General features: G+C 67.5%; 4 protein-coding genes across 4 annotated transcripts; 3 read left to right on the top strand and 1 right to left on the bottom strand.

Moving 5' to 3' along the window:
• The first annotated feature begins 292 nt into the window (after nucleotides 1–292).
• Nucleotides 293–7,162, top strand: CHLRE_01g000750v5 (uncharacterized protein). Its single transcript, XM_043058081.1, has 11 exons — nucleotides 293–709; nucleotides 976–1,089; nucleotides 1,404–1,508; nucleotides 1,838–1,996; nucleotides 2,272–2,345; nucleotides 2,626–2,737; nucleotides 2,948–3,072; nucleotides 3,371–3,491; nucleotides 3,763–3,911; nucleotides 4,229–4,945; nucleotides 5,146–7,162. Exons 2-11 carry the CDS (start codon nucleotides 1,084–1,086, stop codon nucleotides 6,545–6,547), a joined length of 2,970 nt encoding a protein of 989 aa, XP_042927995.1. The 5' UTR covers nucleotides 293–709; nucleotides 976–1,083; the 3' UTR covers nucleotides 6,548–7,162.
• A 160-nt stretch (nucleotides 7,163–7,322) lies between these two features.
• Nucleotides 7,323–13,518, top strand: CHLRE_01g000700v5 (uncharacterized protein). The gene is made up of 9 exons (XM_043058080.1): nucleotides 7,323–7,693; nucleotides 7,837–8,117; nucleotides 8,386–8,469; nucleotides 8,827–9,052; nucleotides 9,231–9,289; nucleotides 9,456–9,632; nucleotides 9,868–9,979; nucleotides 10,767–10,895; nucleotides 11,240–13,518. The coding sequence occupies exons 1-9, from the start codon at nucleotides 7,663–7,665 to the stop codon at nucleotides 13,222–13,224; spliced, it is 3,084 nt and encodes a 1,027-aa protein (XP_042927994.1). The 5' UTR covers nucleotides 7,323–7,662; the 3' UTR covers nucleotides 13,225–13,518.
• Nucleotides 13,519–13,520: 2 nt separating this feature from the next.
• CHLRE_01g000650v5 (uncharacterized protein) lies at nucleotides 13,521–21,482 on the bottom strand. The gene is made up of 18 exons (XM_043058079.1): nucleotides 21,123–21,482; nucleotides 20,570–20,664; nucleotides 20,347–20,430; nucleotides 19,805–20,122; nucleotides 19,500–19,645; nucleotides 18,692–18,862; nucleotides 18,287–18,407; nucleotides 17,839–18,056; nucleotides 17,561–17,692; nucleotides 17,319–17,385; nucleotides 17,025–17,138; nucleotides 16,753–16,802; nucleotides 16,412–16,546; nucleotides 15,986–16,135; nucleotides 15,713–15,786; nucleotides 15,384–15,547; nucleotides 15,139–15,234; nucleotides 13,521–14,814 (listed from the first exon to the last, which is right to left on the bottom strand). Exons 1-18 carry the CDS (start codon nucleotides 21,130–21,132, stop codon nucleotides 14,662–14,664), a joined length of 2,298 nt encoding a protein of 765 aa, XP_042927993.1. The 5' UTR covers nucleotides 21,133–21,482; the 3' UTR covers nucleotides 13,521–14,661.
• Nucleotides 21,483–22,112: 630 nt separating this feature from the next.
• CHLRE_01g000600v5 (uncharacterized protein) lies at nucleotides 22,113–27,308 on the top strand. Its single transcript, XM_043058078.1, has 11 exons — nucleotides 22,113–22,463; nucleotides 22,779–22,891; nucleotides 23,305–23,437; nucleotides 23,785–23,909; nucleotides 24,045–24,091; nucleotides 24,298–24,481; nucleotides 24,833–25,096; nucleotides 25,261–25,310; nucleotides 25,550–25,661; nucleotides 25,916–26,101; nucleotides 26,378–27,308. Exons 1-11 carry the CDS (start codon nucleotides 22,343–22,345, stop codon nucleotides 26,516–26,518), a joined length of 1,476 nt encoding a protein of 491 aa, XP_042927992.1. The 5' UTR covers nucleotides 22,113–22,342; the 3' UTR covers nucleotides 26,519–27,308.
• The last annotated feature ends 31 nt before the right edge of the window (nucleotides 27,309–27,339 follow it).

Below are 27,339 nucleotides of genomic sequence, written 5' to 3'. Positions count from 1 at the left end.
GGGGATTTGCACCCCCCGGACGGAATGCGCCGTACGACACCGCAGGGCTACTCGGCCTAGATCAACCCCGGCCCAAAACCCGTGTCGGTTGCAACGGGGTCACAATGCCGTGTCAAACAGAACGGTTCGAATGGGTCTGAAGGTGCTACCAGCGCCTCAAAGTCGGGGCAGCGTCTGGACTCAGCCCAAACCGGGAGTGGCACCCGGGTGGGATTCGTGCCCGGAAGTGTGGAATGGTAAATGCTGTAGCCCACAGAAGCTCCACATTGACTGCGCTGTCTCCATATTTCTACATCACAACACTGCAGCTTTTACTGCTGTTCACAAGGTGCATACTTGTAGAATGGACGCAGCGGTTCGTCCCGTCATGCCCGGCCCAGACCCGTTGAGCAGATCGGAAGGAAATGATACGCATCCATTCGCTGTTTCGGGACCTTCAGGCTCCCAGCCGCGGCCAACTGAGCCCATCGACGGCCTCGGCTCAGAGGGCAGACCCAGTTCTTCAGCTTACACTTTGCCTCGTTTAGCTAGCGTTCGCGTATCTAATAATTCGCGCGCGGCTGACAGCCCGGAGCCTGAGCGCTGGGGCTCGCAACGCGTGTCCGCAGGTGTGCTCGCTCCAGGTGCTGTTGGAATACCACCGGGCTCAGCAACACGTCAAAGCAGTGATAGCTCGTTGGAGTTCAATGCGGACGCTTTAGCCGACCAGGTGGGCATGAGCACAAGCATGAGCACAAGCGAATTCGTCACGGCTCGCGAGCGATAAGACGACTGCTTAAACCATACGACTGCTTCATATTGGCCTTCACTCACCCCGACTCAACTATGTGTCTCCGGAGCGACAAGGGAGATGGCAGCCCCCGGCACGGTGCAGCACCCCTACGCTGAGGTCGTGGCGGAAGCTGGGGCACACCTTATGCCCCACGGGCCAGCTGCCTAACACGCCCGCTCTTTGTTGGTTGATTACGCTCACAGGAAACGGTGGTCTTGACGCCCTCTCGCCTGCGGCTCGACTCCCGCGTTGTGCTGGCTCACGCCACGCTGAGCTGGCTGGCAAACGCTGTGTGGGCGGTTTTCATCTGGATGAAGGTGCGCGCGTCCGTCCGCGGCACAGCCTGCTAATGGCTACCGAAGGGCTCCAGCCTGTCTGGTGCCTCGCTGCCTGGCTGGCGGTGCAGCCGGCCCTTGGGCAGTCGGCGGTGCCCTTATCCTGGGGGACTGGCGGCCCCGCCGACCGCCTTCGCCGCCTTCGCCACCACAGCGCGCCCTGCCTGCTTGCAGCTGATAGCCCTCGTTTGGGGGCAAGCTCCCGACCTCGCGAGGAGCGCCCTGCCCCATACCCACCCGCACGTGCGCCCAACCGCACCACTCGAGCCGGCCCCTCCCCTCTCACCCCCGCACAGCTGGACGGCGGTCTGCGGCGCTGGAGCTGGTGGGGCGTGTTCTCTCCCACCCTGGCCGGACACGCGCTGCTGCTGCCGCTCAACGTCACGGTGCTGATGTCGGCGGTGAGGCGGCGGCGGAGGCGGCGTGGGGCAGGCGGTGTAACGGTGTTGTGGTGGTGCTGGTGGTGCCTGTGCTGATGGTGCTGGGGTGGGCGGGGCTCAAGCGGCGCTGCCCACGGCGTTGGGTGTCTGGGGGCCTGGGACAGCGCGCGGCGACTGCAGGCGGGTCCACGCCGCCAGACGGACGTTGGGTGCCTCTGCAGACCCGGACCACACCCACCCGGCTTGAATGCACAAAAAGGACAATGCCCCGCGTCCGTCATCTCACCCCGCCTCCTGTACAACATGATTCCCCATCTGCCCCCTCCCAACACGCACACACGCACACGCAGCACTACATGGTGTTCAAGCAGATCGGGCCGCCGCCGCCGCTGACCGCCAGCCCGGGCCTGGTGCTGCAGTACGCGCTGCTGCGGCACACGCGGCTGCGGTCGCACCGGGTGGACTGGGCCAACAGCTGCCTGGAGGGCGCGGCGCTGTGCATTGTCAAGGTAGGGGGGGTGGGGGTGGGGGGCCAGGCTGGGGGGGGGGAGCTTGGGGGGGAGCTAGACAAGAAAGGGGGGAGCTGGCGGGGAGCCAGACATGAAAGGCGGAGTCAATGGGGTGGTACTTGGCTGGATGGTGGCAGGTAAGGCAGGGTGGTACCAATAGTGGTCGCACCACCCGCTTGTCAACGAGCACGAACCCTGGCCTGGCCTGGCTGTGTGACCCCTCCCGCACACTCCTTCTCCTTACCTTCCCCCCTGCCCCCTGCCCGCTGGCTCAGATCCTGTTCTGCAACGCGCTGCAGCGGGGTGTGCTGGCCAGCACCTCGCTGCGACTCATGTTCACACCCATCTGGTGAGGGGGGCGGCGGGGCACTTGTGGGTGTGTGGGGGGGGGCGAGGGGGCAGGACAGGGCGGGCAGGGCAGGGCGGGCAGGGAAGCCGGGGTGGGAGTGGGGGTGGGTGGCGCTGCCCCTCCTCAGTGCGACGCGCCTGGCCTGCCGAGATCCCAGCACGTGATGTCTCCGCCGCCTGCCGCCCCGACCTACCACCCCCACCACCCTGAACCACCACACCACCTCCTCCCGCTGCTCCTGCTGCTCATCATCCCCCTGCTCCCGTGCTGTGTGGGCCAGGGCTGTGTGGGTAGCCACTGTGGTGCTGCTGTGCTTCAAGGACCGCACCGAGCGCATGTTCGGGTCCAGCCGCGACCTGCTGTTCATATTCCTGCTCTTCGTGGCGTTCAAGGTGGGGGGGGGGGCCGCAAGGGGGGGCAGGGGGGGAGGGGCAGGGCTCGGTCACCTGCGCCTCACCTCGACGAACACCCCTACACCTGACCCCGGCAACCCTCTGCCCCTGCGCCTCTGCGTCATCGCCACCGTATGGCCATTAGTCATGCCTGGAACGAACCTCCCTGCCTCCTCCTTCCCTGCCTCCCTCCCCCCGCCCCCTCCCCAGGTTGACAACCAGAGCACCTACTCGTGGCGGGTGGTGTTCCTGGTGCCGTGGATGTGGTTCAGCGGGCTGCTGCTGGTGGCGGCCATGGTGCTCATGCTGCTGCTGTTCGCAAAGGCCTGGGCCAGGTGAAGTTTTTAGCTGCAATTACCAAATAGTGATCAAGAAGCGCGGACTGGGCGAAAGGGGCCAAGGATTCGCATATGGCCGCAATGGACGGGTCGCGCGAAACGCTCGTTGAGACTCTGTCTCTGTCTGTGTGGCGCTGTGTGCGGGTGTGAGGGTGCGGGCGGCGTTACATATGTGCGCACCCTGCCACCAGTTGCACACCGGGCTCCCCCCCCACACACACATGCGGCCGACTGACTGACTCACATCCCCGCCCTGCCCAACCCCACACCTCATAACACCCCGACCCCGCTGCAGGCCTCGCGAGCTGCTGCTGCCCATCGGCTTCGTGTGCCTGCTGGTGTCCACACTGCCGCAGTTCTTCTCCTACATAGCGCTGGTGCGCCGGCTGGACGGAGACACAGGCACCAGCGTGGCGGTGAGCGCGCGGTGGCGGGGCCGGGGGGGGGGGGAGCAGGGCCCGGGGGTATCGACTGGGGGCGGTAGAGGGCAGGAAGCTGCTTGGAAGGGAAGCTCGCTGTCAGTGCCAGGGGCAGGGCCAAGAGGGGCAAAGGGGGGGCCTGCAGGAGGGTGGCAGTGGTGGAGGGGCAGGTGACCTCTTTACCAACCCAAACGCGCATTCCCGCACACCACCACTCCCAATGCCCCTCTCTCCCAATGCCCCCACCCACCCCGCCCCCTCCTCCCAGTCCATCATGTGGCCCAACGCGCTGTCCTGGCTGCTGATGTGGAGCTCGGCCGGGCTGGTGGCGGCGGCCCTGCGCGGCAAGGAGCGCGTGCGCGACCAGCTGCTGGCGCGCGGGGCGGTGTGGACGGCGCACGAGGCGGTGGCGCGCAGGTGGGGCCGTGGGGGGTGGGGCCGTGGGGTGGGGGCGGGGGGTTCGCAAGGTTTAGACATTGGGAGCAGGATACAAGTGGGGCTGGGGGTGGGGGATGGCGGGTTGGGGTGGCTGGTGCCAGGGGGCGGGTGCCTGCGGGGGCCGCTCAGCATGCGTACGTGGTTCCTGACCCAAGGCGCGGGGCTGCGTTCGTGGGCTTATGGTGGCCTCGGGCTACACGCTGAACGCCCCTCTCCCCACCTCCCTTCCCCCAACACCACCTCCCTCTGTCGCCCCCCCCTCTCCCCCCCTCTCTCCCCCCCCCCCCCACCGCCAGGCTGCACGCCGAGCGCGACGAGGCCCAGCGGCGTGTGGACGAGCTGAGTGAGGAGCAGGTGGCGGCGCTGGTGGAGGCCATGATGGCGGGCAAGGCCAAGCCGGGCCGGCTGCGGCGGGTGGGCGCCACGCTGTACAAGCGCGTGGCGGACCTGGAGCCCGCGCTGGACAGGGCGGCAGCCGCGCAGCAGCAGCTGCAGCAGCTGCGGTCGCAGTCGGGGGCGGGGGCGGGGGCCAGGGGGCTGCAGCAGCAGGGTGCTGGAGGAGTGGGCGGGCCCGAGGGCGGGCAGGGGCAGGGGCAGGGGCAGGGGCAGGGCATGGCGGTGGAGCTGCTGCGCTCCGCCAGCGCCATGGCGGCCCTGGGCAGGGGCCGGGCGGGAGGAGGAGGAGGAGGAGGCATAGGGGCGGGCACAGCGGCTGGAGGCGAGGCGGCGGGCGGCGGCAGCGGCGACAGCGGGGCGGGCGCGGTGCTGCTGCAGCCGCTGGGCGGCGGTGCGGGCGGTGGTGGTGGCGGGCTGACGGGCCTGCTGATGATGAAGAACAACCGGGTGGTGCCGCTGCCGCTGCCTGCGTCGCACGTGGAGCCGCCGCCCACCGCCAGCGCCGGGTCAGGCGCGGCGGGCAGTGCGGTGGGGCTGCGGCAGCCCCTGCTGGCGGCGGGCACGGCCACCAGCAGCTCAGGCCGGGGCGCAGCTGGGGACAGCGCCGACGTGGAGAGGTGGGTGGTGGCGGTGGGAGGTGCCTGCGGGGCGGGCGGGGCTGTGTCGCATGTCACCTGCTGGGACTGCCGGGGTTGCTTTTGTGCTGGCCGCGGTCCTCCGGCCTGGTGTTGACACGTCACTAATTCGTAGCAAGTGACACTGTCTCTCAGCCTCCTCCCTGTGCCACCCCTCGCGCCCCGCCCCACTCCGCCCGCAGCAGCCTGGGGGGCTCGTTCCGCATCGGCACGCAGGTGGCGCCCGATGACCCGGGCGCAGGCCAGGCGGGGCCGCTGCAGCAGGAGGGGTCAGCGGCGGGTGCGGCTGCCGCCGGCCAGGCTCAACCCAGCGGGGCGGTGGCGGGCCCGGGGCCGCGGCCGCCCCTGCCGCCCCGGGCACCGGCAGGGACCTCCGCTGTGGCAGCCGGCACGGCCAGCACTGGCGCCGGCGCCGGCACCGCCAACGGCGCCAGCTCGGCGGCGGGGCCGCGCGGCGCCCGGCGGCGCCCCACCAGTGCGCCGCACCCAGCCGCCAGCCGGGCCGCGGCTGCCTCGGCGGCCGCCGGCGCGGCTGCGGGCGGCGGCCACGGGCAGGGACTGGGGCGGCAGGTGCTGGTGCCAGGCAGTGCGGAGTGGCGGGCGGCGGTGGCGGCCATGCAGCAGCAGGCGGCGGGCCCGGGGGCGGCAGGGGCCGGAGGGCGGGGCGGCGGCAGTGCGGGGCCTGCAGGCGGCCGCCCGGGGGGCGGCAGCACCAGCGGCGCTGCGGGGTCGGTGGGGTCGGTGGGGGCAGGCGGCGACTCGCTGCTGTCACGGCTGGGGGCGGTCATGGGCATGGGCGGGGCGCCGTCCTTGGCGCCGGACCTGGCGCCGCACACCGCCGCTGCCGCCCTCGCCGCCCCGCACCACGCCTCGCCCGCGTCGCGCCAACAGCCGCTGGCGCAGCCCACGGCTCAGGTGGGCGGCCGCAGCCCGGCGGCGCTGGAACCGGAGGCCGGCAGCGGCGGCAGCGCAACGCAGACTGGGGGCGGGGCCAATGAGGCGGGGGTTTCGGCAGCCGTTGCCCAGAGTCCGCGCGGCGGCACCACGTGGCGGGCAGAGGCCGGCGGTGCGGCGGCAGGGCAGGGCGGCAGCGGCGGCTCTGTGGCCGGGGCCGCCGACACAGCGGCTGGCGGCGGCGAGGAGAGCGCTGCGGGTGGGCCGCTACCAGCAGCAGGAGCAGGGACAGGGGCAGCGGGTGACGGGGTCCTCCCGGATGGGGCAGTCAGCACCAGTGGCTCCGGCGGCGGCGCGCCCGGCCGGGATGTTGCGGCTGTGGGCACTGCCTTGCAGCAGGATGGGCCGCCGGACGAGCCGCCGCCGCAGCAGCAGGGGCAGGGGCAGCAGGGGCAGGGGCAGCAGCAGGGCGGGGAGGAGGATGACGAGGACGCCTGCTGCGTCATCTGCTATGACGGCGCCGCCACCTGCGTGTTCCTGGAGTGCGGCCACGGCGGCTTCTGCCGGCGCTGTGCGCACCTGTTGTTTGTGCGGCCGCCCAACGAGTGCCCCACCTGCCGCGCACTCATCGAGCAGGTGGTGGAGATCGAGGCGGCGGCGCCAGTGGGCGCAGTGGCGGTGGTCAAGTAGGGGACGGGGAGGGGAGGAGGCTCGTAGGCGCAGGAGCAGGCAGGCTTGTGGAAGCTTCGGGGCGGCAGGGCCACGTGGCTGCAATGCGATATGGGCCTGTGTTGAAAAGACGGGCGCTGTGAGCGACGCAACCCAGTGATATTCATTGCAGCGGGTGCTGCTGCATGACGGTATGGCGTGCGCTGGTGTGGGGCTGCGGGCGTTCATGTGGTTTACGTCAGGTGGCGGGTGCATCGGGTTATCAAATATGGCATTCCCCAGAATGCACAGGAAACAGACATACCATACGGTACGTTCCTCAAGTGACGTGCGACCCGCGTGCTTATGCGATGTATGTGATGTACACGATTCATGTGATGTGCTTGGTGCTGGTGGCCCGTTTTCCAGTGTAAAGCACTGTCAGCACCGCAAGGTGTCAAGGCCCTGGCGGCGGGGGCGAGGGTCGAGTTGTGTTGACAGTTTTAGTGCAACCGATTGCGTTGCGAAGAGGGCGGCGCCGTGTGCTTGGCGGCCATGGTCAGACGGGCCGCTACTGGCACTGGTGACGCGACAACGCTTCAGAGTGTACGGTGTAACACCAAGGCAACTAAGCACATGCTGTAAGCCTATGAAGCTGCCCTCGGGGACATCCAGTAACTTCTATCGTCTTAAGCAGCAGACAACTCAGGCTCAGCCAATCCCGGGTTGACCGACGACTGAAGGCAAGATTGCAGGTACGGCAACGCTGTACTCATACTGTCATACAACTCAGTCTGTCAAGGCTGTCAAGGTCCATCATGATGTCCTCAGGGCGTAGCGCTGGCAGAACGCAACATAGCGACGCAGCCGCGTTGCACTTGCGTGCCGCGGCGGAAAGCCCTCCGGATGGTCAGAGTGCACGCCACGATTGCTGAAGTGAAGCTGAGATGCCTAAGCAGCTGAGCTGTTGTTATGGTTTCCCTTTTGAACAAGTGAGTGACTTGTTACATATGTGATTATTATACAGCGCCGAGCGCTTTAAGAAGGTCAAAGGCAGGAAACCCGTAGAGTTCACTTCACCTCGCCGCTCATGGCTCGGTTGCTAGCAACTAAATGATATATACAACCAGTAGACAAAGGTGAAGAATACGGAAACGATGAGGCGACCCCGGGTTCAGCTGCCCGATGGTAAGTTGTCCATGCTGAGGCGCAATTCGTATTTGCGCGCGGCCGTCGCGCGCCATACATACGCGCATTCGTTACATCTCAATAGCGCCCTTTGGCCTGGCCCCGGCCCGCCTCCATTCACCCTTGAACCGGCCCACCACAAGGCGCCACCACGCCGAGCGGTGCCGACCCGCCATACGCGGCTCCAGCGCCAGGCGGGCCCGCCGCCGCGCCCCCTGGCCCCTCCGTGCTCAGTCCGCTGGGCAGTTGTTGCGGTGGCGGCGAGGAGGCGGCGGACGACGAGTTTGACGCCAACGGGGCGCGGCGCATGAGCGCGCGGGTGCTGCACCGCGTGATGCGGAGGCGCGGCCACTTCGCCACGCCCGCCGTCAACAGCGTGCTGTACCTGCAGGACCTGCAGTTCCGGCGCATTGAGAACCTGGAGGTGCGGGCGGGCGGGCGTGCGGGCGGGCTGCTCGAGGGAGCCTGGCGGTGGGCGGCATTGCTCGTGCGCCTGTGGGCTCCGGGGGGGGCATGCAATCTCGAAGCCTCCTCTCGCCCCCACACCCGCGAGCACCGCCCAGGCTCTCGGCACCACATTCTTAGTCGAACACGTGCGCCACCTGCGCCTCCTACACTCCACTCCACTCCCCTCCGTGTCCCCCACTTCCTGCCCCCTCCCCTGAGTCCCCTCCCCCCCTCATCCCGCCCAGGCCTTCACAGGCTGCCGTGTGCTGCACCTGTCCGGCAACTGCCTGACCGACCTGCGCGGCCTGCAGGCCATGGCGCAGCTGCAGGTGGGGGCACGTGTGTGTGGGGGGGGGGTCGGGGGGGGGGGGCAGACTGCGGGCGGAGGTTTAAAGGGTGGATAAGGCAGGCGGGATGACGGCAGGCGGCAGGGGGGGCTGGAGCTGTGGGTGTGGCGGGGCTGTGTGAGTGATGGGGGATTCCTCCTGAAACCCTGACTGGAGGAGCCACACACATCACACATGCCGTACAGCTCCTGTGCACTTTCACGCCGCTGACAGCACGGCTGCGCCTGACCTCACGCATATGGTATCATGCACAAGCACACACACCTGCGTGCTTTCACATCCATAAAAGAAGCACGCACTCACCACACCTCCCCCACCTCCCCCGCCCACCCCTGCCAGTCCCTGCACGTCCAGAACAACGACCTGCGCGGCGCACTGGCGCCCCTCACCGTGCTGGCGCCCCTCACCGCGCTGCACACACTCAACATCTCAAACAACCCCGGGCTGGGGGCGGGGGCGGCAGCCGCAACAGCAGGAGGAGGAGATGGAGATGGAGGAGGAGGCGGAGGCGGGCCGTTGGCTGGGCTGCCGCCATCGCTGCGCACGCTTCACGCCGCCAACACGGGTGGGTGGGTGCGGGGGGCAGCGGGGGCCAGGCTGTAGCTATGGCGTTGTGGACAAGGCCCCTGGTCTCTCACCCTCTTACTGCGCCTCACTGCACATGCACGCACATGCCGTCCCTCGCCCCGTTGAGCCGCCCGTCCATCCCATGTCTCACCTGACCCCACCCCACCCGCCCACAGGCCTGGTTGGGCCGGCCAGCCTGAGGCCGCTGATGCCGGACCGCCTGCCACTGCTGGAGGTGCGTGAGCGCGTGGTGTGTGTGTGTGTGTATGCGTGGCAGTGTGTCAGGGTGTTGCCGTGCACTGTTACTGCAACGTACGGCATGTCTGGGGCTGGAGGCGACGAGCCCCTTGCCGCACCTCCCCCCCACCTCTTCTCCACCTCTCCCCCCCCCATCCCATCAGGTGTTGGACCTGTCCGCCAACGCGGGGCTGTGCGGGCGAGACACGCTGGAGGCCCTGTGCGGCATGGCGGGGGCGGCGGCGGCAGGGGGAGCAGCAGCAGGGGGAGCAGCAGCAGGGGCCGGAGGGGGCGGAGGGGGCCTGCGGGTGCTGTACCTCATAAACACGCCACTGCAAAAGGTGTGAGAGGGGCGGCGAGATGGGAGGAGACGAGGAGCGGGGCGGCTCGGGGGGAATGGGGCAGTGGGCAGTGGGCAGATTGCTGTGCGGCGTGTGAGGCGGTCCGCCCGCCATCACTGCGTCATGCCGACCTCCTGTCCTCCTGTGACACGGCGCCCGCGGCCTCACCCCTCGCCCTCACTCCCCCGTACGCCCCCGCCCCCCCCCCCCCCGCGGCCCCCGGCCTCCTTCCCAGATTCCCAACCTGCGCCGCATCCTGGTGTCGGGCCTGCGCCGCCTGACCTACCTGGACACCTCCCCCGTGGACGACTGCGAGCGCCGGGGGGCGGAGGCGTGGCTGCTGGGAGGTGAGGAGGTGGCGGCGGGGGGGGGGGGGGTTGTAGATACCAGCCCATACTAAACCAAACCCAATGCAATAGAGCGCGGAGGAGAGCGTGGGCGATGCTTGACAACGGAGTGGCACGCGACAATGGTCCCCATTCCCGAAAAGCACCGAGTTCCCAGGTTCCCAGCAAAACATCCCGCAAACCGGTAGAAAGAAGGCGATGAGCTCTTCGGTCTCGCGCGTGTGGGCGGTGCTGACGGTAGCCGCCTTCGAAATTGCCACCCAGGCTCAAACACACGCACGCACGTTCTATCTAGCAATGCAGACTAGGCACACGTTGAATACCCACCTAGAAGACATCAAGGGAGCCCGGGCGCCGAGGAGGAGACCAGCGCCAGGGCGGGACGTTCGCATGTGCAAAAAGGGAAAAGGCAAACGGTGTGAGCGGAAAGGCGCGCGAGCGAAAAAGGCAACCGTATTCTATGTGCATGAGCCTGGGTGGCAAAAGAGAGGGGAAAAACAGGCAGCGGGCAATTAAATAGAGGCAAGCACGCATCGGCATGGGGCCACACGAGGGCCAGGGGGCACAGGGACAGGGGGAGGGGGGTGGTTAGGGGAGAGGCAGGGTGCGGGCCGCGGACGGCTCCCACCTCCCGGGGGGAGGTGGCTGCTGGGAGGTGACGGCACCGAGCTACAGTGTGCGTGGGATGGGGAAGGCGCCGGACCTGGCTGGCTCCAGGTGTGGGCTCGGCCGCACCTGGCCCTCGCACCCCGACCCCAACTCATCCATCCCGCCCTGCCCCGCCCAGGTGTGGCCGCGGAGAAGGCCGCCCGGCTGGCCTACTGGGCGGAGCGGCGCGCGGCGCAGCGGAGGGCCACCGTCACCTTCGCCGTGGAGCGGGCGCGGCGCCGGGCGCTGAGGGAGATGGGGCAGGCGGGTGAGGGCGTGTGAGGGCGTGGCGGTGTGTGTGTGTGTGTGTGTGTGTGTGTGTGTGTGTGTGTGTGTGTGTGTGTGTGTGTGTGTGTGTGTGTGTGTGTTTGCAGAAACGGCCTGTCGCCGCATTTTTGTTGCGGCGGCTCAGGCCGTTGAATCCAGTGGGTGGCACAGTCCCCATCATCATTGCACATCCACATACATGGACGTACTCGAGGACCTGCGGTCTTGCATCACACTTCCCTGCCTATGCGCTTCACTTGTACTTTACTAGCACATCACTGTACATTCACATGACAACCTTACCGTGTACACGCACACACAAACGGCCCCCACTCCCCACTCCAGGCAACGCCACCGCCGCGCTGGAGCTGCTGCTGGACGACACCACGCTGCTGGAGGGCCGGCGGCAGGGGCGGCTGCTGCAGGGGGGGCTGCTGCAAGGGGGGCTGCAGGGGGCAGGCGGCCCGCACGGCGGCCCGCACCCCCACCAGGTGCTGCCGGCGGGTGCGCTGGACTCGCTGCTGCCGCTGGCCCGGTACACTGCCTCGGTAGCGCTGGCGGCACTGAGGCACGAGGAGGAGGAGGAGGAGGGAGGCCGGGACGGGGCGGAGCAGGAGGAGGAGGAGTGGGGGGAGGAGGAGGAGCAGTGGGGGGAGGGCGAGGAGGCGTGGGGCGGGAACCTTGGTCTGGATGGGGAGGGGGAGGCGGGGGTAGCGACACCCGGTGGCGGTGCTGCAGGGGCTGCGGAGGGGGAGGAGGCGGGGCAGCAGCGGCAGCAAGGGCAGCACCAGCAAGGGCAGCGGCCAGCAGAGCCGGGGACAACGGGGCCAGAGGCAGCGGGGCAGGCCGCGAAGGCACCAGAGGAGCTGCCAGCAGCCGCAGCAGCCGGCCCCCTGCCGGAGCAGCGGCAGCAGCCGGAGCCGGAGCAGCGGGCGGCGGAGGTGGAGGTAGCGACGCCCGCAGACGCGGCAGAGCCAGGCGCCCTCCAAACAGCAGCGGCGCGGGAGCCGCTGGCCGGCGAGCCGCCCATTGGCCAGCAGCCTGAGGGGTTGCGGCGGCGGCGGCGGGTGCGGTGGCACGTGACCGGTCTGTCCGAGTGCGTGGTGTGCAGCGAGGCGTTTGGCGAGGGCGAGCCGGTGGCGTTGCTGCCCTGCCACCACTTCTTCCACGACGCCTGTGTGCGCACCTGGCTGTGCGGCTACGCCAACTCCTGCCCCATGTGCCGGACGCCCGTGGGGCTGGCGGCGGGGGGGAGGGCTGCAGCCAGGGGCGCCGGGGCAGTGGCGCTGGGGGAAGCAGTGGTGGCGGCAGGGGCCAGCAGCACAGCTGCCGTGGCAGCGGGCGGGCAGCAGGGCGGGGGCGGGGCCGAGGGCGAGGGCGGGCAGCCGGTGCTGGCAGCGGGACCAGAGCGGCTGGTGGCGCCGGCGGCGGCTGCAGCGGCCGCGGCGGCGGAAGGTCAGGCGGTGGCGGCGGCCCTAGCGGCGGCGGGTGTGGACGAGGCTGCTGCTGCTGCGGCCGCGGCCGCGGCGGTGATGGCGGCGGCTCGCGCGGCGGCCGAGGCCGAGCGACTGAAGCGCCTGCAGCAGCAGCAGCAGCAGCAGCAGCAGGCGCCGGTGGCTGTGGGTAGGGATGGGGACACTGGTGCGGCAGCGGCCGCGGCGGCTTCGACGTCGATCCACCGCATCCGCCAGCAGCAGGTGGAGCAGCGGCAGAGCGGAGGCGGAAGTGGAGGTGGAGAGGTGCAGGAGTCAGACGGGGCGGACGGCGCGGAAGGGGCCGAGGTGCAGGCCCAGGAGGATGCACCAGCGGGCTGTGCAGCGCGGGCGGGTGGGCGGCCAGCAGGGCTGCGGCGCCACAGCCACAGCCACAATCACGGGGGGAGTCACCGGGAGCGAGCAGCGCAGGCGGCACCAGGAGAGCACAGCGACAGCGACAGCGACGGCTCGCGCGGCGTGGCAGAGGACGTGGATGAGTCGGATGGGGAGGGCCAGCAATCAGGAGATGCAGCTGCTGCGGCCGCCCCCAGCACTCCACGCACGTCCGAGGCGCCGCCCGCACCCCAGCAGAACGGCGCGGCGGAGGCGGAGGCGGCGGGTGTGGCTGCCGCAGCGGCGGCTGCGGGCAGCGGCGCGGCGGCGGCTCGCGGCTTCATGTCGCGCTACAGCTACCGGGCGCCGCTGCCGGTGCCGCGCGGTGATGTGGAGGCGTATGAGGAGGGCTGCTGGGAGTGGCAGGCGCCGGCGCCGGCAGCGGAGGTGGGGGCGGCGGCTGAGGTGGGAGCCAATGGGCCGGCGGGTGGTCTGCGGGTAGCGGCGGTGCCGTACCTGTGAGGCCCGTGTGGCCCATGACGTGTGTGGGTACTTGCTGCTGGGGTTATGAGGGGCTGTGACGTGGGCTTGATGCCCGGAATGCCTTGAAATGGTGTCCAGGGGTTGAGGCTGCGTCTGCGGGTCCAACTGCCCATGTGTAGCGCGGGCCGGTGGTGTGTGTGGCTGTGTGTGTGTGTGTGTGTGTGTGTGTGTGTGTGTGTGTGTGTGTGTGTGTGTGTGTGTGTATGTGTGCAGATGTGTGTGTGTGTATGTATGTATGTGTGCAGTTGTGTGTGGGCGCGCCTTGCGGCCTTGCAAGCTTCAGTGGTTTCTGTGGTAGTTAAAATACAACAACACAGGTGTGCTCCAACTCAATGATGCTCACGGACGCTTAGCAAAGATCCACACGTCCATCTGCCCCCCGCCTCCCGCCAGCCGCCGCCCACGCCGTCAACCCACCGCATCTGCCCCAGCCGCGCCGGCGTCACATCCAGCGTAATCCCTACCGCCGGCACCACTCGTCCGCCCGCCTGTGCCCCAGGCACACTGGCCCCAGGCAGCATACAAGACACACGCAACATTTGGAACGTGCCACCCTATGCTCACACTCTCGCAAACACGCAGACCTAACAGCCGCGAGGCAGACGCAGTCCCGTTTTGAACCCCTGCAACAATAGTTCCTCCCCTCCGTCAGGCCAAGTATAATAACCAACATGTCATGGCTGCGGTGGTCTGGCCCCACCTTTGCCTTCTGACGATAGAACAGCAAAAGGGATGCTACGAGTGCTAAAGAGCAATCAAGAATTCCTGCTGCAAGGGCCACAAGAAACAGGCGGGCCCTGATCAGGTGTGTGGTTGTGGTGGTACACGGGTACAGGCGGTACAGCAGAAAGCCCTGGCCGGCTATTCCACATGCACTAAGCAGATACGATTAGAATACAAGACAAGATGCTTTAGTGCAAGCCCTCTGTTGACAATGCGCCACACTCCCTGCTCGCTTGCACCCAAACCTGTGTAGCAGCTCCCCTCCCCTCGGCCCCTCTTTATGCTCACCGCTCTGAGCACCCCGCTCCTCAGCCGTCTCCCTTCAAGCCTCAACGCAATCCAAAGGTCTCCCTGAATGGGCACTCGCTCTGTTTCCCTTGAGCACACACACGCACACACGGCAGCAATCTCAATGCCGTCGACGGGGCGCGGCCACACCCGAGTTGCACAGGCACGTGCCACGCCCACAAAGAGGAATGCAGGCGCACACATGCGCACAGCCCACTCTCTCAAAGGATGAAGTCACATGTCGAAATGCTTCAACTCGGTATGACAGTTTGCGCTCAGACGTGACGTGTTGTGTGGAGCAGCGCTCAGCAGGCGACACGCCAGGGCTGCGCCCCCAGTGCGCTGGTGCCGATACGATATGGAATGCGTGATGCACATCGCCGCTCGCGCCGCCTCTTATCTCCATCACAGCTTGGACTTGGGCAGCGCGCAGCAGCCGCCGCCTGCGCCGCCTGCCCGCCCCATCTCCTCCTTGCTGGCTGGGTCTCGGCTGGGCGGCAGGTCCACTGCGGGGTTGCCCGCGAAGAAGCCGTCGGGCTTGAGGGAGAAGCCACACACCTACATGGGATAAGCGGGGCAGCAGCGGGGGCGGGTGCACGAGTGGACGGTTGGAGGGAGGGAGGCGAAGGGAAGGGGGGAAGTAGAGCAGGGTGAGATACGGGGTGCGGGTTCTGAAGGAGGCGCGGAGAATGCGTTTCCAGCCTTGCACCGGAACCCAAGCAGCAGGGGCCGGGCTGTCGAGCCTCGCATGTGCCGCCGCGCGGCCTTCATGACACACGCGGCCCTCTATATGCATCCCTCTCGTAAACACACACACACACACACACACGCACGCACGCACGCACAACAGCCCCCTCACCCGCCTCCCTCGCTCACGCTCACCTCCACCGGCATGACCGGGAAGTCCTCCACGCGGGGCGCGTGGGTGACGCCGAACGAGTACCACACCACCGGGTCCGAGCCCAGCAGCGGAGCGTCCTGGCGGGAGTGGGGGTGGGGGCAGGCGGGGGCAAGCGGGCGGTAGGTTGGGTGGGATGGGTGGGAGGAGAGAGGGAGGTGGATGGAGTGCAGAGTGCAGCGGGAGGTCCCCCAGGTAAGGCGCACAGGTGCTTGCCCCCCCCCCTCACCTGCGCCGTCCACACGCCCAGCCCCATGCACGCCTCGCTCTGCACCACGTGCTCGCCCGCCGCGTAGCGCTGGCCGTCCACGTGCGGCGTCACCCACAGCTGCTTGCGCGCGAACTCGGCGCGGCGAGCCACCAGGCTGTCGGGCGCGGCCATAACCGCGGGGCCTGTGTGCGTTGAGGGCCGGGGTGGTGGGCGGGGGTGGGTGGGTGGATTAGGGTCGACGGGTGGCAGTGCGGACACGGGGCGGCACACGTATAAGTCAGTCCCGACAAACCGGCCGGCACACCGTCTGCCCACACCGCCTCCCGGTCACCCCCCCTGGCACTCACTGGCTGCGGGCATGAGGCGATAGCTGACGGGGCGGCCGGAGATGGGGTTGAGCGAGAAGGGGTTCTTCATGGACCTGCGAGGGCGGAGGGGAGCCCGTGTGGTGCGTCTCAGCGTGGGTGCATGTGCATGTGTGCGTATGGGTGGCAGTAGTTGTGTGTGGCGCCCGTATGTATTGCTCCACGTTGTGTGGTGTGCGAGGCGGTGTGTCGCCAGGGCAGTCAGTCGGACACGAGCGCAAGCGCCGCGCCTGCGACCCCCCGCCCGCGCCTCACCAGTGCCGGGCTGTGTTGAAGTTGTGGTTGCGGCTGGCCGCCGCCACCCGCGTCAGCTCCGTCTCCACCATGCGGAAGCCGTTGCGGTGCGGGTTGTCGTCGCCGCCCGGCGGCAGCGGCACAGCCTCCACCTCAGCCACCACCACGTGCCTGCGGGCCAATGAGGAATTCAGGGGCGGCGCGGGGGCAGGGGCGGCCGGTAAGGAGGCGGCGTGTGTCAAGCGCCGCATGTCGGTGACAGCCAGCAACTGCATGAGCACGGGACGCCACAAACCGCCCGCCACACTGTACGTCACCAGACACACACACGCACACGTGTACATCCCATTCCGCGCACTTCCCTGTCCTCCTCAACCCCCATGCCTGTGTCTGTGTGCACGTGTGCCCCCCCTCCCCCCGCCCCCTCCCCGCGCCCTCCCCGCGCACCTGCCTCCCTCCGTGTCGTCGATGGCCGGGTCCAGGCGCATGCAGAAAAAGTGCTGGTGCACCGTGGCGTTCACGCCGGGGGCCACACGCACGCCGAAGGGGGCGGCGGCGGCGGCCTCGCCCTCGGGGCACACACTGCAGCCACACGGCAGTACAGATACACATGCGGTTGGGGTTGTGCAGTTGGGTCAGCGGCAGTGGGAGGTGCGCACCTGGTGGGGTGGTGGGGTTGCCACCCCGCCATTGCCCTGAGGAGGCATCGGGACCCCGGCGACGCACAGTGTCCGCACCCAGTCATGCCCGCGCCCCACCCGCCCGCGCCCCACCCGCCTCAGGCTCACCTGGTGGACAAGATGCCCGTCAGCTTGAGCTCAAAGTGGATGGTGCCGTCCTGGTGGGTGTGTGGAAGTGGGAGGTGGACGTGGCGCGTGTGTGCGCGCGTGTGCGTGTGTGTGCGCGCGTGTGCATCTCCAGTGCTGTCGCGCTCGCACATCACGTCTCTTTGCACCTAGCTGCAACTACCCGCCCATCTCTCCTCTTGGCGTTCCCTCTCGCGCCCCAATCTACTTGTAACTAGCAATGACTGTCCCCGCCACCACCAGCCGCCCCCCACCTGGTAGAAGTACCAGTACATGGCGTACTCGTAGTTCATGAAGGTGGACACCTGGCTCACCACCAGCCGCCTGCTGCGCCGCACCTCGGCGGCGCCCGTGCGGCAGTCCCAGTGCTGCAGGCAGGGAGAGAGAGTGTGTGTGTTGTATGTGTGTGTGTGGGGGGGCATGCAGCAGGAGTGTGTGGGGGGGCATGGGCGAGGGATGGGGACAGCAGTGGCTGAGACAGCTAGGCATGAAGGGGGCGCCACGCAGCACCCCAGCCCAAGCCCACACCTCAGCAGCCTGCACCTCACCTTCCACATGATTCCTGCGTCCTCCTCGTGGATGCACACCGCCTTGCGGATCACCACAGCCTCGCCCCTGCAGGTGTGCGGGCAGCAGGTTAGGTAGGGCATGGGCGAGTCCAGCTGTCACATGCTGCGCCATAGCCGCCATTGCCTGGTGGGGCCATGGTGAGAACCCCGACCCACCACCCAACACCGCACACAACCTCTGCCACCCCTGGCCCCCCTCCCCCTCCCCCTGTCCCCCTCACTTGGCGTTGTTGACCACTGCGTCCATGTAGGTGATGTGGCCCAGGCAGTCGCAGCCCAGCTCCAGACTGTTGGCGCACAGCCCGAAGCCGTAGTCGCCCACGTCCAGCGCGCACTTGCGGGTGTAGGGCACACTGCAGGCGGGAGGGCGGGCAGCCGTGTGGGAGGGTAAGATCGGGGAGGGCAGGTGGGCGCACGCTGCCGCTTAGTACTCTCGCCAGGCAGTCGCTAGCTCAGGCCGAGTGGGTCCATGCCCGCCCAGTCGGGTCCCGCCACTCACTGGGGGTCGCCGTACGGCACCGCCATCTCCACCAGGCTGGCGCGGTGCAGCACCGGGCGCACGCGGCCGGGCCCGGGCGGCGGCGGCGCACCGGGCGGCGCCAGCGGGTCGGTGTAGGTGAGGTTGTGCAGCACCAGCCCCTCGCGCCCGTTGAAGCCCAGCACCATGCGCCAGCGCTGCCAGCTCAGCACCGGGCCATCCAGGCTGAAGCTGGGGCCCTGGGAGAGGGGATGAGGGGGGCAGGGGGGCGGTTTGGAGGGTGGTGTGGGTACAAGGGGACGAGCTGGCTGAGGAATGTGGCCATGAAGAAATAAACCGTTGGGCACAGGACCGCAGTGGTCCGCAGGAATCGCTCACGCAGTCGGACACAAGCCGTCACGGCCCCCCCTCAGTCCGCTGCACGCACTCCATTCCCGCCACTCTTCCCGCCCTTCCCGCCGCCCCCCACCTCGGGCTGCACCACGTGCAGGGGCTTGATGTCGTCGCGCCAGGGCCGCACGCCCGTGTCCACCAGCGAGCGCGAGTAGTTGTGGCCGGTGGCGTCCGGGCCGCGGTGCACGGAGCAGGGCCTGCACCGGGCGGGGGGAGGCGGGGGGGGGGAGACGGGAGGGAGGGGCCTGGTTAGCACGCATGTCTGTGCCTGCACGCGTAGCGCATGGTGGCACGCACAAGGCCGCACACGCGCGGCGGCATAGGCTGCCGAGAAGGGCTCCAGCGGCCCATCACATGAGCTTCGGCGACTAGGAGCAACTGTAAGCGCGGTGAAGGCGCACACCTGGCGCCACACACGTCACCTGCGGCATCGAGTTCCACCCCTCCCTCCCCCTCCCCTCTCCCCCGCCCCCGCCCGCACCTGTCGTACGCGTCCATGTGCACCACCTCTCGGGTGTTGAGGTCCACGATGGGCGTGAGGTCCAGCGGGTGCGCGTACTCGTTGTCGTGCCCGCCGCGCAGCTTGAGGTACAGGAAGCCCTGCATCAGGCGGCGGCCGGCCAGGTGGCGGGGCGCGTTGTGGCAGGCCCAGCTGCGAGGCCGCGTGTGGGTTGTGTTGCGATGTGATGTGATGGCGGCGGCGGGGTGTGTTGAGGTGGGCGGTGACGGCGGCGAAGCGGGTCAGGCACGGGCATGGGCACGGGAACAGCGGAGGCGTCGGAGCCGGCGTTGGTAGGGTGTGTCGGCGTTGGCAGGCGAGGGCGAGAGGTGAGGTGTGATGGTGAGGTGCCGGCGGCGCATACACGTGGCAAGAAGAGGGCGGCAGGAGGGCAGGGAGGCAGGAAAGAAGGGGGAGGGTCGCGTCAGTCACACAAGCAGCATGGCCGCCGGGCCGTCGCCGCCTTTGGGAGGAGCGCAGAGCGGCAGGGGCCGGTGCGGTGCGGCTGGGAGGGTGGAGATGATGGCGGGTGGGCAAGGGGCGTGCAGAATGGCCACCGGGCGGCAGCGGCCGGGTGGTGGAGCGGCATGATGTGTGCGTGTGCGCAGCGGGCTGCGGACTGCGACACAGACTACCCATTGTGTGTGTGTGCAGAGGGCCATACATGCAGCGCTCATCCACCCATTTGCGCGTGCGTGTGCGCTCATGTGTGCACATGCGCACCTGCCCAGCCACCCAAAATAGCAAGCACAGCAGAACAAAGCACCCAGCGCCCTCAGCCGCCACTCACGTGTCGCACATCAGCTGTTCGTCGATCTCGGCCTCGCTCAGTCCGTAGCGCTCCGCCACCGCCTGCCTCAGCACCGGGCTGGCCTTCATGATGGCCTCCGCCTCGGAGTTGTCGTCAGGGCTGGTCAGCGGGTGCACGCCCTCCAGCTGCGGACAAGGGAGTGGGGTTGGGGGGGGAATGGTTGGAGGTGGGGGCAGGCGGTCCGGTTTGTGAGTAAGGGGTGAGAGGGAGGCAGAAGTAGACAGCAGGTGGGAAAGAGGCAGACAGGGCGGGACACCCAAACCCGCCCGCCGGCCCTCCCCCACCTTGCGCCACAGCAGCAGCTGCGCGCCCAGCTCAGCACACGGCGGGGCCACGGTGTCGGGCCCGATGAACGGAGCGCCGGGGGTGGAGGGCGAGGAGGCGGAGGGGGAGGCGGAGGCGGCGGGCCACACCGCCACGGAGGCGGGCGGCGGCGGCGGCCCCAGTGGCGCGGCCTCCGCGGCGGCGGGCGGCAGCGCCAGCCGCACCAGCGCCTCCGCCACTCCAGCGGACTGCGGCAGCACCAGCACCACCTCGGCTACACGCGGCGGGCGGGGAACGGCGCCGCGCTCAAACGCCAGCTGGTACCTCTTGGGCGGCTCCTGGCGGGAGGTAGGAGCAGGCGGCAGGGAGGGCAGAGAGGGATGGAGATGCCAGGTGTCATGGGTGCGCGGGTGCAAATGCAGCCAGGCATCAACATGGTTTCAATATTGTAGTGCCCGATGACGTGGCCTGCGCTGAGCCTCACATCGAATGTTGCCGCATGCTGCATCAGGCACCCATCCAGATACACGGCCCCCCGCACCAGCCCACCACCATGACGCACCCGCAGCATGACGGTGTTGAACCGCAGGGTGCCCAGCCCGGCGCCCGCGGCGTAGCGCCTGACGACCTCGGCAGCGCGCCGCACCTGTCCGGGACAGTGCGGGCATGCAGGCGTGGGAATGAGGCGGCAGACAGGTATTGAGACGGGTGGGGTGGGACATGCTTATGGCAGCACAGCGGATCGACTGGGACCCAGCAGAACTAGAACCCTCACCAGTCCTCACCTCGTCCGCGGACAGCTGCTCTAGCGGGTGCGGCACGGTCGCAGTCTCCAGTGCGCTGGGCTTGACACTGGCGTTTGAGGTCGTCATATTGAAAGCTGCGGGACAAGCGCAAGGCGGAACAAGGCGAGCGAGTTGGAGCAAAACGCAAGAGTCATGACATGCGTTGTGCACAAGGGTTTTATCCGCAGGCGACTTGACTCCACATTGAACGCTTAGACTGCAGAGAATGTGCTGACCAATACCGCAGATGCCAGCCCGTGGAAGTCAAGGCGTGATATCGTGAAAGCGCTGAAGAGTTTGTTCCAGAAGTTGCAAGTTGAACCGGGCGAGCACGCGTCGCTTGGCAGCGTCCGCTGCCGCACCACACAGCACTGTTAAACAAGATATACACCCTGGCACATCGTTCGCTGGCCAGAACATGACTAGGGTTGTGCCATTTTCCGACCGACGACTGCACCAGGCGACCCCTTGCCGGCCCTCGCAGGGGAACCCTCAGGCACCGGGTAGCACCCATCACCATACGTAGCAAGAGAACACGGCCACGTCGACTTGCCTGTCGCCATGTCCACAAATCGAGGAATTTGTTGAGCAGAGGACTGCTCCGCTATTGCGACTAGCCCTAATAAATTGTAGAATGGCTCCACAGACCGTGGCCATCAAGTGTGGCCAAGCAAGGACCTGGATACCGCGGTCGACAGAATTACCAGCCGCGCGGGCGTGGTTCTAGCTTTCGCGAGCAGGACTTTTGAGTTGTAAGAGACACAAGGATTGCGTCTAGCGAAGCAGTTTGACCTCGACGGCATTTATACAAATGTCCGGGGCCTGGATGGATCCCATGACTTGGATGACAAGCCGCGCTGGCAGCTGCAGCAGCAGCCGGTCATCCTATCGCTGAATTTTTTTGTTGAATTGCCAATAGCTTTTGGATAGGCTCGGCTAGTGCGGTTGAACCAAGGGACTCGTGCCTACTCCGCCCCACCTCCAGGGCAGGTCCCACCGGCTGCCGCCCCAGTATATTCGAATCTGCACTGCCGCACCAACGCAGATGGCATGCCGCACAACAGCCCACCAACACGAATGACCCTCAGCTGTCGACGCAGCCCTTGCTTTGGGCCAGCCGTGTTGGTGAAACCCCGCAGGAAAGCTTGTTCCTTTGTTGGCGGGCAACCGTGGGCAACCTAGCATGTTCACTCGTCACCGGTGGTAATAGGCGTGTCGACCGCGTTGGCGCTTGAAGCCCCTGCGGGCCAGCCCGACCCTCCCGCTCAATCTGCTTCGTCGCTCAACTAACATGCCAAGGGCGCATGTTCTTCTCGGCGCCCGTGCTGAATCTCGGCGCATCCAGGGGTGTATGATGGCGTGCGCGCCCCTGTTCATGCGCGGCAGGCTGGGTGCACCCTTGGGTGCACCTTCTATGGTGGAGGGGATTCATCATGCGAGTTCCGAATTGCAAGTTTCAGGCTAATGCCCCTCTCTGACACTGCTGTACACATACTGCACACTGTGCCATTAACTGCACATTGTCGCCCGTGCCCATCATTGCGATCGCCGACGATTCCGCTTCCAGCTAGACTTTCGCGCGAAGACACTATGCAATCGGAGCTGCTGGTTCGAAAGTCACTTATCAGAGAGTTCGTTGTGACAATTCAATCGCAACACTGAGCAGACTGAAACCTCGTCGTCGCTATCTTTGCACGTCTCTGTTGTTTGTTATTACAGCTTGTGGTATTTGCGCGTGCATATTTACATCGCTATTAGAGCAGCAGCAGTGAAATGACTGAGCCGCCACAAAAAATAGCTCGGCGCGAGCAGGCGGGCAAGGCGAAAGAGGAGGAAACGCCTACTGATGCAAGTATCATTGTACAGTTCCAATCAGCAACGGGTGAAACAACAGGTGCGCAAAGAACCCCATATGCCCTTACGCGCGCTGCACGCTTGTTACTCGTTGAAAAGTTGGGCATTGTGATTATGAGCTGCTTAGCTCGGTGACAGGGGGACAGCGGGGCTCTAAATGCTCAACGCTGAGGGGCCGAAGGGCTGTGGCAGGCCTCTCGTCTGCCCTCCGTGCTCGTCGTGACCTGCACACCGCTGGCCTCGGCTGCGCAGCGTCCACCACCGCTACCCGGCCTTGCCCCTGCCCCACACACCGCCAGCACCAACACCTTCAGCCCCTGTTGCCCCCATGGCGCTGGCGCTGTCTCGCCTGCAGGCCCGCAGCTGGACATCCCGCACACGGTGACGCCTCAGCAGCTGGAGACGCTGCTCAACGGGCTGCTGTCAAATGAGGACAAGCTGCCCTACTCCTTCTACATAGAGGAACAGGTGCGGCCGGCTGCGGGAAGAGGCCGCGGGGGACAGCGGGCTGACGCAGGCGGTTGCGGGGCTTGAGGTGGGGCTTGAGGGTGGGGCTTGAGGGTGGGGCTTGAGGGTGGGCTTGAGGGTGGGTAAGGTTTTGCCAGCGCGCGCACTCGCGGACGCGCGAGGGCGGTGCTGAGGATGCGGGCGCGTACACACGCAAGTGAGGTGGGCGGGTAGGCAGGGGCTGGCTGGAACGATGGTGCCTGGGGCTCACCAGGCGCGGGGGGAGGCGCTCCGCTTGCGTGCTGGCCAACAGCACAGCACAGCACAGCACAGCTGGGTAGCACCAGCCCACGCCTGGACAGTCGACTCCCATTCCTCCACTCACTCCACTTCACCTTACCCCACCTCACTCCTACCCCCCCCTCCCCCGCCAGGAGCTGCTGGGCGAGCTGGGCTCCCACCTGCGGTCCGGCGGCATCAGTGTGGAGAAGGCGCTGCTCATCACCTACCAGCCCCAGGCGGTGTTCCGGGTGCGGCCGGTGGCGCGGTGCACCGCCTCCATGCCGGGTGAGGCAGCGCCGGCAGGGGCAGCGGGGTGGGCTGGGCTGGTGGGCTGATGGGGCTGGTTTGGGGGGAGGGTGTGTGTGTGGGGGGGGGGGGTGGGCAAGGGCACGCGGGCTCAGCACCTGTGCTTACGCTGCATCCGGGCGAGGGTGTTCCCATGTAAGTACGCAGGGGGCAGGAGAGGGTCTTCCACGTACGCACATGCACACACGGCCTGTCCCTGAGGTGGCCTGGTCTGGGGGGGCCCCACCCCCACCGACAAGCTTCTGGCCTCCCTGCCTCCTGCCGCGCCACCCGCGCACCGCTCGCCTCACCGCGCACTGCTCGCCTGTTGACCCTGCCGCCCCCAGGCCACTCCGAGTCCGTGCTGACGGTGCAGTTCAGCCCCTGCGGCACCATGCTGGCCAGCGGCAGCGGCGACACCACCGTGCGGCTGTGGGACCTCAACACGCAGCTGCCCAAGACCGAGTGCAAGGTGGGGGTGCCGCGGTGGTGGGTGGGGGTGGGTGGGGGGGTGGGGGGCGGAAGCCAGGGGCGGAAGGGTGGAAGGGCAGGGGCGCGTCCCGTTCCTGTTTACCCTTGACATGAACTGTCACTTCTCACTGCGCAGGGCCACAAGAACTGGGTGCTGGTGGTGGCCTGGTCGCCGGACGCCAAGTGAGTGCGCGCGGCCGAGGGAACCTGGAGTGGAGGGCAGGGCAGGGGCGCGCGGCCGTCGTTGACACAGACGGGAGGGGCAGGCTGGACACGACGAGGGTGGACAGGAGTTGAACACCAGGCCACGTGGCCATCTCCGTGCGGCCATGCGGCGTCATCCCCCTCCACCAGCTCCTCCTCCTGTTCGCCCCCTACTCGCCCTGCAGGTATGTGGCCAGCGGCGACATGAACGGCTCCATCCTGCTGTGGGAGCCCGGCAGCGGGCGGCAGCTGGGCGCCTGCAGCGGCCACTCCAAGTGGATCACCTCGCTGTCCTGGCAGCCCGCGCACAGGCCGGGAGCGCTGCCCAGCAGCCGCTTCGTCAGCGGCAGTAAGGACAACACAGTCAAGGTGGGATGTGGCACACGGGTGTGACACAAAGGGTATGGAGTGTGGAGTGGAGTGGAGGGGGTAAGCGTGAGAGGCGGGCGCCGTTGCAGTTTCATGCAGCGGCGTTGGGCTCGGGGGCCAAGGTGAGTGGGCTGGTGGCGGTGGGCTGGTGGTGTGGGCTGGTAGTGTGGGGCGTAAGGCATGGATATGGTCATACATGCGTGCACCCGCCCTTGACCCCCTAGGGATTCCTGCACCTGGCCCCCCCCTTCGTCTGCAGTCTTCAGTGCATCCTGTACCGCTTTTCCAAACATCCCTGCAAACCCCCCTCAACCCCTCCGTACTCCCTCCCCCCTCCCGGCCTGCCTGCAGGTGTGGGACGCCGCCACCCGGCGCTGCGTGCTGAGCATGAGCAACCACAGCGCCATGGTGACGGCTGTGCTGTGGGGCGGCGAGGGCCTCATCTACAGCGCCAGCCGCGACTGCTCCATCAGCGCCTGGGACGAGGCGGACGGCAAGCTGGTGCGCGTGTTCAAGGGCCACGGCCACTGGGTCAACACGCTGGCGCTCAGCAGCGGCTTCGCGCTGCGCACCGGCGCATTCGACCACAACGGCAAGGCGCCCGCAGACGTAGAGGTGGGGCGGTGCATGGCGGGCTGGGGGGAGGGGTCGGGCTGAGAGCTAGAGGGCTAGAGGGCTACTTGGCGCCTTGAGTGAAACTGTGCTGCTGGCCAGGCTGTATAAGGCCTGCCGCCTTGGCTCATTGGTTGGCCCCGTGGCCGCTCCCCACTGGTGCGCAGGCGGCTCGGGCCAAGGCGGCTGAGCGGTACGCGGAGGCGACACAGGGCAAGTGAGTGGGTACCGGTACGGGCCAGACAGGCGCCAGGCAAAACACCCACGTCACGTCATGTCACGTGTGGCCCCAGTGCGCACGGCCACTAGCTGCCCACGGATGATGCATCTCTCGCATGTACTGGCACTTGACCCCAATGCCCTCGCCTCGCCCACCACCTCCACCAATGCCCCCACCGCCTGCCCGCCTGCTGCGCCCTCTTGCCCCCCCCCCCGCCCTCCCCCCCGCACGCACAGGCCCGAGCGGCTGGTGAGCGGCTCCGACGACTTCACGCTGTGCCTGTACGAGCCCAGTGTGGGCAAGACGCCCATCGCGCGCATGACCGGCCACGTGCAGCTCATCAACCAGGTGGGTGTAAGGGGGGGACAGAGGCAAAGGGGCAGCAGAGGGCGGGCGGAGGAGGCAGGACAGGCAGGGCCCCTCGGGATTCGCATTCTCACACCCCCAACCCCACTCCGCTGGACGTTGTTGCCACTGCCCTAACTTCGCAACCCCACCTCCTCCACCCCATACCCACCTGTCCTTGATGCTCTTACCCAGTTCCCACTGCCCTGACCCCACACCCACACCCACACGCACACCCTCTCCGCCCCTCCCCCCAGGTGGTGTTCTCGCCTGACGGCCGCTTCATCCTGTCCGCCTCCTTCGACAAGTCCGTCAAGCTGTGGGACGGCGCCAAGGGCACCTTCCTGGCCACCCTGCGCGGCCACGTGGGCCCCGTGTACCAGGTGGCGTGGAGCGCCGACAGCCGCATGTTCGCAAGCGGCAGCAAGGACTCCACACTCAAGGTGCGGGGGGTTGGGGGGGGGTCCCGGTGCTGGGGGCGTGGTTGTTTGTGTGGAGCAAAGAGGCAGGTGCTGCTGCGTGTGCGGCCTGGCACGGACGCGCGTGTGCCACTTTGGCGATGCGGTCAGCCGGCCGCTACTACACGCCCCGCGACGCCCGCGCTGGCCAGCGGGCTCCGCACACCATTCACCCATTGCGCCCTGTCACCTCCTTCCCCTCCGTCCGTCTTACATGGCCGGCTCCCTCCCTCCCTCCCTCTCCCCTCCCCCTGCCTGCAGGTGTGGGACGCGCGCACCCGCAAGCTCAAGGTGGACCTGCCCGGCCACGCCGACGAGGTGTTCACGGTGGACTGGAGCCCCGACGGCGGCAGCGTGGCCAGCGGCGGCAAGGACCGCGTGCTTAAGCTGTGGAGGCACTGAGGCTGAGGCACTGAGATGCGGGTTGAGGGTGATAGCGCTGTGCCGCGTGTGTACATGTTGGTCATCACAGAGCGCGCGTATGCTTGACATTGTGCCGAGTCTCTTGCTGTGTGTATGACAGGGCGCCTCGTGTGTTACCAACAGCGGCGGTAGGGAGGGCAATAGGCAGTGCTAGGAGGCACGTGGGATGGACGGCGGGCGGGTAGGCAGCTGTACAAGACATTTTCACGCATGTTGTGTTGCACTTGTAGCTGTAGAGGATGGGAGAAATTGGCGGGATGGCTAACGAGAGGCGGCTGGGTGTGTGCTGTCCAATACTTATCACTTGCGGCAGGGGTGCGGCACCAGTGCCTTGCGGCAAAAGTGCGCACATGCAGATGTTAGCGATACGGATGGTCGGGAGGCGGATGGGGCGGGGCTTGTCACCGAGGAGGCACGAGGAGGCCTGCCAGAGCAGGAATCGCTGTTACAGGAAGCGGCCGAGCCGGCGCTCATGTGCTCCGAGCCGGGAGCCCTGTTTAGTGAGGTGGGGCCCCAGGCCCTCATCAGGGAGCGGGCGGCCGCTTGGCCCGTCACACGGTCACACGGCGAGGCGCTGCTTTGTCGTGGCAGCGCCTGTGTGGTGCCGTGGTGGACTGGGGGCGCCTCTGTCTGCTTGGTCTCCGGCGCAGTGGCCGTGTGTCGCCGAGGGACGAGTCTGCCGCTGAAGCAAATGAACGGGTTGGCTGTGCTGCGGCCCGAACGTAAGCCTACATGACTGTGAGATGCAAGACTGTAAGGAGCGCTCTCCTGAATCCTGCATCCCGCGGGGCGCGGGTCCA

This window comes from Chlamydomonas reinhardtii, chromosome 1, assembly GCF_000002595.2.
Source record: "Chlamydomonas reinhardtii strain CC-503 cw92 mt+ chromosome 1, whole genome shotgun sequence".
Classification (NCBI taxonomy): Eukaryota; Viridiplantae; Chlorophyta; class Chlorophyceae; order Chlamydomonadales; family Chlamydomonadaceae; genus Chlamydomonas; species Chlamydomonas reinhardtii.
Note: the sequence above shows the minus strand (reverse complement) of the source record. Positions and strands in the feature narration are given on the sequence as shown.